The sequence below is a fragment of the Pogoniulus pusillus genome, chromosome 41 (genome assembly GCF_015220805.1).
Source record: "Pogoniulus pusillus isolate bPogPus1 chromosome 41, bPogPus1.pri, whole genome shotgun sequence".
Taxonomy (NCBI): Eukaryota; Metazoa; Chordata; class Aves; order Piciformes; family Lybiidae; genus Pogoniulus; species Pogoniulus pusillus.
This window is the reverse complement of record NC_087304.1, coordinates 5565031-5574456: the sequence shown is the minus strand read 5'-3', so window position 1 is coordinate 5574456 and position 9426 is coordinate 5565031. Positions and strand designations below refer to the sequence as shown.

General features: G+C 55.2%; 1 protein-coding gene across 3 annotated transcripts in view; it reads left to right on the top strand.

The window, feature by feature from the left end:
- The first annotated feature begins 8631 nt into the window (after nt 1-8631).
- Nucleotides 8632-9426, top strand: part of CELF5 (CUGBP Elav-like family member 5) — a 50438-nt gene continuing 49643 nt past the window's right edge. For 2 of the 3 annotated variants that reach the window (XM_064175082.1, XM_064175080.1), the window contains exon 1: nt 8632-8943. In XM_064175082.1, coding sequence (XP_064031152.1) covers nt 8661-8943 — 283 coding nt within the window. In that variant the 5' untranslated portion in view covers nt 8632-8660. The remainder of the gene's footprint in view (nt 8944-9426) is intronic. The other variant, XM_064175081.1, reaches the window with a different exon arrangement.

The window sequence follows — 9426 nt, the reverse complement described above, 5'->3', positions numbered from 1 at the left end:
GGAGGTTGCCCTGTGCATTATAAATACCTTGGGTGTTTCACAGGGTGGCATCTTGACTCTGTTTGAGGCACCCTTCTTTGTAGGCTGCTGATGGATTTCCCTTTCAGGAGGAGAATGCTCTGCAGCGTTTATCCTCCTGATGGCTTCCCAATAATCCTGCTCTGCAGAAGCAATCACGAATTAGCCTGGAGAAGAGGAGGCTCAGGGGAGACCTTATTGCTGTCTACAACTACCTGAGGGGAGGTTGTGGCCAGGAGGAGGTTGCTCTCTTCTCTCAGGTGGCCAGCACCAGAACGAGAGGACACAGCCTCAGGCTGTGCCAGGGGAGATTTAGGCTGGAGGTGAGGAGAAAGTTCTTCACTGAGAGAGTCATTGGACACTGGAATGGGCTGCCCGGGGAGGTGGTGGAGTCGCCGTCCCTGGAGCTGTTCAAGGCAGGACTGGACGTGGCACTTGGTGCCATGGTCTGGCCCTGAGCTCTGTGCTAAAGGGTTGGACTTGATGAGCTGTGAGGTCTCTTCCAACCTTGGTGATACTGTGAAACTGTGAATTGTGGCCTGGGAAGGGCAAGCTAGAATGTGAATCATTCAAAGGAACTACTCATTAGGAGACCTGTTAAATAGAGGGGAAATAAAAGGCCTGAGAAGGGGAAAGACTCTTCCTTACCCCATGACAGAGAAAAATGACAAGCTGTGGAAAGAGTGGAGAGGATATTTTCTGCTTGAGCTCTAAATGGATCCCGCTCTGGCATCAGATGCAGCAAGCACAGCCTTCCTCAGCAAGACTTTTCCAGACTTTTCAACAGCTTGTGTCTTTCATCTATTTTTGGGTTTTCTCTTGCCCTGGTTTCCATAGTATCTGAATGCTTCATGCTCTTAAATATATCTGACACTTGCAACACCTTGGTGAAGTAGGCGGTACTAAGGCCCTTGCTCTGTAGAGGTGCTAGGGCTGTAACAGTTCAGAGTGGTGTGGAAGATGTGGTGTGGAGCAGTGCATTGAAACCAGGCTTTCCTAAATGCTCAACTGGTAACTGCTGGGTTAACCTTTCACTAGGGACAGCAGGAGAAAGGGTGGAAAAATAAATCTTACTTCATAAAACTGTCTCTTAAAAGAATTTTGAAGGCTTCAGTGATGTAGCTGCTGGAAGCAGGGGTGGGGAAGGGTAGACTTGATGACTGAGGCATCCTCCTCTAATCCTGTGTTCAGCTGTTCTCTATCTGTCACATTTCTTTCTCTCAAGTAAGTGAGAGAGAGCATGAGGATACCAGACTGTGTCCCAAAGGCAGGTCACTAATGCTGTAAGCTTATTCCTGTGGGGTATTTCTATGTGTAGGTGGTGAGACACTGGAACAGGTTGCCCAGGGAAGTTGTGGATGCCCCCTTCCTGGAGGTGTTCAAAGCCAAGCTGGATGAGGCCTTGAGCAACCTGGACTAGTGGGAGGTGTCCCTGTCCATGAGAGGGAGGTTGGAACTAAATATCTTCAAGGTCCCTTCCAACCCAAACCACTCTGTGAACTGATTTATAGCATGATGCCTTAATAAAGTGTTCAGAGACTGAAGGCAAGAGGGAGAAAAAGAAGTGAAAAGGAAGAGATGGTGTAGGTATGAACACAGGATGCTAGGGATGCTCAGGCCTTTCATTTCAGCCTAGCCCTGGGGTACCCCAACTAAAGTGTGTGACCAAAGCAACCATCTCTGTGCGTGGTGCATGCTGCAAGAGTGTTTGGGGAGCAGAGGGAGAAGATAAATCAGCAGGACTTAATATCTCTGATGATTAAAAGTGTCCAAACTGAACTTGAATGTTGTATGGCTCCAGAACTGAGGAGTGACCTGCCCTGAATGGAGCAAGGAGGGCAACATCTCATTGTTTTGAGCAGCTTTCCTTCACGTTTTGGAAGAAACAGTTTGCAAACAATCCAAAGTTTTTTTGTCCAACAGGCAACAAGGCTTTTTCTTTCTTTTTTGGATCCTAATCCTCAAGCTTCAGCTGTTCTTGATCAGATAAGTGGAAACTTTGATGTTCATTTCCAATCTGCCCACGGTTGTAGACAATTTCCAGCCGTAGCCTTCACAAGCCTTGAACCTTAATGTTTGGTTTGTTGCACAGTTAAAATATTAACCCCCACCTAGGCTTAAATTGGAACTTAAATTTCACCCAGTGAAAGGGAGATGAGAAAGGAAGAAAGCCTGGGAGAGTTGGAGCTGCTCAGCCTTGAGAAGATTCCAGGGAGACCTCAGAGCAGCTTTCCAGTACCTGTCGGGGCTCCAGAAGAGCTGGGGAGGGACTTTTGACAAGGGCTGGGAGTGATAGGAGCAGGGGCAATGGCTTTGTGCTGGAAGAGGGGAGAGTGAGAGTGGAGAAGAGGAAGAAATTGTTGAGAGTGAGGGTGGGGAAGAGACTGGCACAGGTCTCCCAGGGAGGTTGTGAGTGCCCCCTGCATGGAAGTGTTCAAGGTCAGGCTGGAGGAAGCCTTGAGCAACCTGGGCTGGTGGGAGGTGTCCCTGCCCACAGCAGGGGGGGTGGGACTGGATGATCATTAAGGTCCCTTTCAACCCAATCTATCAATCTTTCAGTCTCTGAAAGCTCATAACAAGTTCATAGAGTCAAGCATTTTGGCAGAGAGCTCCAAGCTCGCCCAGCCTAGCACCCAGCCCTGAAGAAGCACCAGACCATGGCACTCAGTGCCCCAGGCAGGCTTGGCTTCAACACCTCCAGCCACAGCCACTCCACCTCCCTGGGCAGCCCATTCCAATGCCAATCACTCTCTCTGCCAACAACTTCCTCCTGACATCCAGCCTAGACCTCCCCTGGCACAGCTTGAGGCTCTGTCCCCTTGTTCTGTCCCTGGCTGCCTGGCAGCAGAGCCCAACCCCACCTGGCTACAGCCTCCTTGCAGGCAGCTGCAGGCAGCAATGAGCTCTGCCCTGAGCCTCCTCTGCTGCAGGCTGCACCCCCCCCAGCTCCCTCAGCCTCTCCTCACAGGGCTGATGGTTTGCTCTGGTGCTGTTAACCTGACTGCCTTGGAACAGTTTCCTCTGCAGAATATTTTCCTCCAGACCAGGAAAAAAAAAATCCCATAACAAGAATCCACTTTTATCTCCTCGAGATGCTGTATTGTTGCTTGCATATTTTTCTCTAGGACTGTCTTAAGTAATCCTTTGGCTCATCTGTCTGGGGAGCAAATAGGTAAGGGAAGGGAGATTGTTTGGAAAGCTCCATTTTTTTTCCCTAGGCTTTCCTGCCTAAAGTGTTGTCTCCTAGGTGATGTGGAAATGCAGAGCTTCAGCTTGTGTTTTCTCCATCCCTCAGTGCCTTTAGGAGCTGGAAGCAAAAGGCAGGTACACCTAATGCAAAGTGTATCTTCTTCCTGGATCCTTTTGTTGGGCTCTCCTCAAATTTGAGCCACAGGACTGAACCTCTTCACCTTCTACCTTGAGCTGTCCCATCTCAAACACTCATCTGCCACAGGAAGCCAGGAAAGCAGAGCTGTGTTTACCCTTGGGTTTTTTCACTACCTCTCTGCAGGAGAGAAATTTCCTGGGCATGCAGTCATAGAATCAGAGAATGGTTCAGGTTGGAAGGGAGCTCAAAGCTCAGCCAGATCCAACCTCCCCTGCCATAGGCAGGGACATCTCCCACTAGAACAGGTTGCTCAAGGTCTCATCCAACCTGGTGCTGAACACCTCCAGGGAGGTTGTGGAGAACAGAAGCACAGAATGGGATCTAAGGTCCATTCTGTGCTTCTGTGCTCCACAACCTCCCTGGGCAACCTGTGCCAGTGTCTCACCACCCTCACTGCAAACAACTTCCTAACACCCAGCTTCAATCTCCCCTCTGCCACTTCAAACCCATTCCTCCTCCTTCTGTCACTCCCAGACCTTGTCAGTAGTCCCTTCACAGCCCACTTCAGATCCTGCAAGGCCACTCCAAGGTCTCCTCCAAGCCTTCTCTTCTCCAGGCTGCACAGCCCCAACTCTCTCAGCCTGTCCTCAGAGCAGAGCTGCTGCAGCCCTCTCAGCATCTTAGTGGCCTCCTCTGCACTGGCTCCAACACTTCCATGTCCTGCTTGTGTTGGGGGCTTCAGACTTGCACACAGGACTCCAGGTGGGGTCTGAGGAGAGCAGAGCCAAGGGGCAGAATCCCCTCCCTTGCCCTGCTGGCCACATTTCTCTTGCTGCAGCCCAGGACACGATGTGGTTTTCTTTTAGTGCTTCTTTTTGGAAGCAGCATCCCAGGTCTGGGCAGAATCTGTTCCTTCATCCTCTGTGAATCATGCATCTGAGCTCTGCTGTGCCCCTTCTGGCTCTCCCTTGCAGTCTCCTCCGTGATAGGTGCAACATGTTTCTTCTTCATCTACAAAGCTGACCTCTCACTTCCCTTTTTCACTCTCTCTTGGTGCTATGACTATCTTTTATCTACCCCTTAATCCTGTTACTGTGGTATGTAATTCTCTGTCTGGCTCTGTAAACTCTTCCCAGGTGCTGATTGACAGCTGTTCTATTTTTTCCAACAGTATTTTCCATGTCTGTTCTCTTTCCCCCCCCCTCCCTTCTGCTGCAGATTAGAATATGCCCATTCGTGGACTCTAAAAGATATGGGATGTATCTTTCCTTCTAAATAGACTTTTTCTACCTGAGGCAGAGGGTCCAGTTGGCTGTAACATAAGCCTAAAGCAGCCTGTGCTGCAACAACCGACATGGAAAAAGCAGGCTAGGCATGGAAAGGTGCTTGAAAACTCTTACTTGCTTAGCCCTGATTCATCCAAGGTGAGGTTTGTTGCTGTTGTGATAAAGGTTTATTGGTTTCTAAGTCTGTCTCACCTGTTGGCAGCTGTTAAAAAGGGGAACAGCTTGACTCCTCCTAGGCTTCCCAGCTGATGCACCTGTGGCTTCCAAAGAGATGGCAGAATGCTGCCAGTCTCCTGCAAGAGATGGAAGCAGCAAGTTTGAGCAGCATGGGGAGCTCTGCTTTCTCAGAGTGACAGCAAAGAGTCTTGAGACACCTTGCAATGGCTTCAGGCTGCAAAAAGCTGAGGACCTTTTTGAGTCCATTTCAATGAAAAGCCTGGAAGAAGATTCCAGCCTCTTGTGCTCACCCTGCTAAGTGTCGTGGGAGGTCCACACAGGTGGGGAGAAGAGCCAGGGCTGGAGGATGAAGGCTCCAGAACTGCAGCTTAGAGAAGGGTTGAGATTCTCTGCTGAGCATGAGAGAAGAGGGAATGAATCCACAGTGCCAGCATTGTACCTTCTGATTCTGCAGGGTCATTTGTCATTCTTGCCATGGCTTTAGCCCGGGAGCCAGATGGGTGCTCATACGTGAACGGTACTCTTAGTTCTTCTCTCTGTTCCCTAGCAGTGGGCCCCCTCTTCTTCCCTTGATAGTCATCCTCTTTTTCCTTGCCTTTCCTCTACAGCCAGCACTGAAGTCTGCTGCAAGCATCTCCTGTTGCAAAGGCCCAGAGCCAGCCCTTTACCTGCGTGGGTAACACGAAGCACAGCAGATCTAGGCTGCGATTGAGCCAGTGTGAAGTGAGCTGCGTGAGAGGCACTATGGAGAGGAAGGAGGAAGGGACTTGGGGAGTAGGCAAGAGGCCAGCCTGCTGAATTGGGCTGCTGTGTGGGAGCAGGGAGCTGTCGCACTGGGGATGTGTGTTGGAGGGTCCCCTCCTCCGCTTGCTGCCTCTATCTGCAGGATGCAGGGCAAGGCTAGCGGGAGCCGGCAGCGAGCTCCCAGCTGAGAGACAAAGCGAAGGGGGAGAAAGGCCGAGCTGTGCCTGCACCGCAGTCCTTTGTAAAGCCTCGGGCCTGGCATGCTCAGCAGAGCCGAGCACCTGGCTCTGCCAAGGCTCTCCCTGCAAACAATCAAGCAAACACATCCCCTCCCTCCGCCCAGCAGGAGGGCGCAGAAGCCCATTCATCTCCAGGGCCGCGGGGGCAGGCTGCCGGGCCGCGATGGATGGCGTGGCGAGAGGAGCTGCGCGGAGCCGATGCCCTCCGGGAGCCGCAGGCGATGCGTGCCCGTGGGTGGCAGAGCGGGGCTGGGCTGCGTCCCTGCAGCTGCGCTGCTGAGGGCAGCTGCTCCTGGTGGAGCTTTGGGAGTGCTGTGCTGTGCCTCAGCATCACCTCAGCCTGGGAGAGGTGGAGCAGGAGGGAGCCAGCGTGGACCACCTGGGCTGTACCGCTCGGAGCGCGGCCGTGCCCTGCTCGGAACTGGGGGAGCTGGGGGGAGAGCAACCCCCAGCCTGGCAGGAGGAGGCAGATCAGACCCTGGCAGCAATAATGGCTGCTTCAGCGTGGATATGCAGCCAGCTTCTGGCCACCTAGCACAGTCTGAAGGGGACCTAGCTGGAAATGCTTCTGCCAAGCTATATTTAGGGGAGAGCTGAGCTTCTCAAAAGAAAAAGGGGGTGACTGCAGAGAGACTTGGCTGGGGTTGTAGCCATGGAGCTGCTTAGCACTTCCCATCACCACAGCTAAGCACGGTCCAGGACTGGCGCTGGTGGCTGTGCTCAGTGCCCTGTTACAGATTCTTCACTCCCTTTTATTAGCAGTACCAGAGCAAGCTCTCATGTTGGAAGAGGCTCTGATGCTGAATTTCCTGACAGCTGATGACAACTTGTCCTTTTGAGAGAAGCACCAGGTCCTACAAACCTGATCCTCCCACTCCTGCTGAGCAGGCAGGGTCTATTTGTGGGTGCTCAGAGCTCTCCCCCTTCTCCCAGGCTTTCAGTGGCTCTGCAGCTGAGACCCCAAAACCTCCCCCAGGATAAGGGTGCTGTGCCTTCTGCTGGGTCCTCTCATGCACTGGCCAGAAGGTGAGGTGTTGCTATCTCTTGTCACCACAAGATTTTTCTCCTTGAGGCCAGGACAGTGTTATGGGCAGTGGCTTGGGGCATGATATGCTTCCAGCCACCTGGTAGTGACCACCAGAATAAGCACATGGGTTTTGCCTTGGCATGTCCATGGAGGGCAGGTAGTCCATGTGCCAGGCCTCTCCTTACAGTTCAACTGATGCCCTCCATGCCACACAGGTTTTAACTCTTGGCTTTAATTGCAGTGCACATTTTCCATTCATGGATGACTTCTGTGACAGTGTCTGTGGTCAGGCTCCTTGGTCATGAGCCCATCTCTGCGTCACATCTCTGCCTTGAAGGTCTGAAGTGCCATAGCTCCATCCAGCTAAGAATAATTCATCCTTATGCTGCCAGCCCAGGCATACTTGAGGCTTCAGACTTGCCAATCCAGTGTACCTGCTGCTTGCCTTGATGTTCTTCAGTGGTCTTCTAGTTGTGTGGGCACCTGTGTGATCTATCTGTATCTCTGGCTTGTCTAATCATAGAATCAGCCAGCTTGGGAGACCTCCAAGCTCATCCACTCCAACCTATCCCACATCTCTATCCAATCAACTAGACCATGGCACTAAGTGCCCCATCCAGGCTTTGCTTGAACACCTCCAAGGACAGCGACTCCACCACCTCCCTGGGCAGCCCATTCCAATGCCAATCACTCTCTCTGACAACAACTTCCTCCTAACATCCATCCTGAATCTGCCCTGGCACAACTTGAGACTGTGTCCCCTTGTTCTGTTGCTGCTTGCCTGGGAGCAGAGCCCAACTCCATCTGGCTACAACCTCCCCTCAGGCAGAACGGTTTGGCTTGGCAGAGGTCTTAGAGATGATCTAGTTCCAATCTCCCTGCCATGGGTGGGAACACCTCTCACTAGACCAGGTTGCCTGAGGCCCTGTCCAACCTGGGCTTGAGCACTTCCAGGAAGGGAGCATCCACAACCTCCCTGGGCAACCTATTCCAGTGTCTCTCTCACCCTCACTGGAAAGAGTTTATTCCTGATCTCCAGTCTGCACCTTCCCATCTTCCAGCTCAAAGCCATTGCCCCTCACCCTCTGACTGCAAGCCCTCGTCGAAAGTCCCTCTCCATCTGTCCTGTTGTCCCCTTCAGGTACTGGAAGGCTGCTTTAAGGTCTCCCTAGAGCCTTCTCTTCCCTGGGCTGCACAACCTCATCTCTCCCAGCCTGTCCCCATAGGAGAGGTGCTTCACCCTCTGACCATGCTCTCGGCTGTGCCACCTTGCCACGGCAGAGCAGCTCCGGTGGGTTTGCCACTCTGCAGTTGTTTTCCTTCCATTGTTTTGACCACCCCCGCAGGGCATTTGCTGCCATCCGTGAGCCGGTGCCGGGATGAACCGCTGGCCGTTCCTCTTGCTCTGGGCTATCTAAAGCCAGCTCTGGGGGATGGCTTCACCTCTGCAAGCTGCCTCCCCTCAGCTTCACCCTCGGCCGCTCCGCTGGCTCCCGCTGTAGTCTCCGTGCAGCAGCTCCCCACCGATGCTGCGCCCCTCCAGTAGGGCGAGACCCACCGGTAACCGAGGCATGCTGCTTCCCCTTCTCCCATAACTTATTGCACGCCGAGGCCTCCTCAGCGCCTTGCCTTCTCCTCTGGAGACGCTCCAGAACCTTCGCCTTCCGGCCAGCCCCTGCGGGGACCCCGGCCCCGCTCCCGGCGGCCGGCTCGGGCCCGCAGGGGGCGCTGCGGCGCGGCTCTTTGTGGCGCCGCGGCGGCGGCGCTGGCGGCGGGGCCGTTCCCAGCCGCGCTGCCTCCCCCGTCTGCCCGCCCGCCCGCAGCCGCGCCGGGCGCGGGGCATGGCCAGACTCACCGAGGGCGAGGCGAGGAGGCAGCCGCCGCCGCCGCTCCCGCTCCCGCCAGCGCCGCAGCCGCCGCGCCGAGCCTCCCCCATGAGCAGCAGCGGCGGCGCGGAGCCCCCCGCGCAGCCCGACAGCATGAAGGACCTGGATGCCATCAAGCTCTTCGTGGGGCAGATCCCGCGCAACCTGGAGGAGAAGGACCTCAAGCCGCTCTTCGAGCAGTTCGGCAAGATCTACGAGCTCACCGTGCTCAAGGACCGCTACACCGGCATGCACAAAGGTGAGCCCGGCCCCGCACGGCACGGCCTTAGACCGCTTCCCGGGGCGTGCACAAAGGGCGGCGAGTCCCACCGGCCCCCGCCCGCCCTCGGGTCGGTCCACGCGTGACCCGCCGCGACGCGCTGCCTCTGCCTCGCCGGCTCCGTCTCGCCGCTTCTGCCTCGGCAGCCCGCGATCCGCTGCCCGGGAAGGGCTCTGCATCCTCGGTGCCCTCCGTGGGGTGGGGGACCGGCGCCTCGGCCCGGGTGGGGTTCAGCGTTCCCCCGCCAGATCCCCGCGGCCCCCGACCATGCCCGCGCAAGTCCCCCCGGGTCCCGGCACCCCGCCGCAGCTCGGGGCCCGGCGGCGGTGCGCGGGATGCTGTGACAAAGGCGGCGAGATGCAGAGCGGAGCGGGCTGGAGCTGGGGCTGGAAGGGGAGCCCTCGGTGAGCCGCCAGCCACCCTCGCTGGGCTCTCGGACCAACACCCAGGCAGGAGCACGGC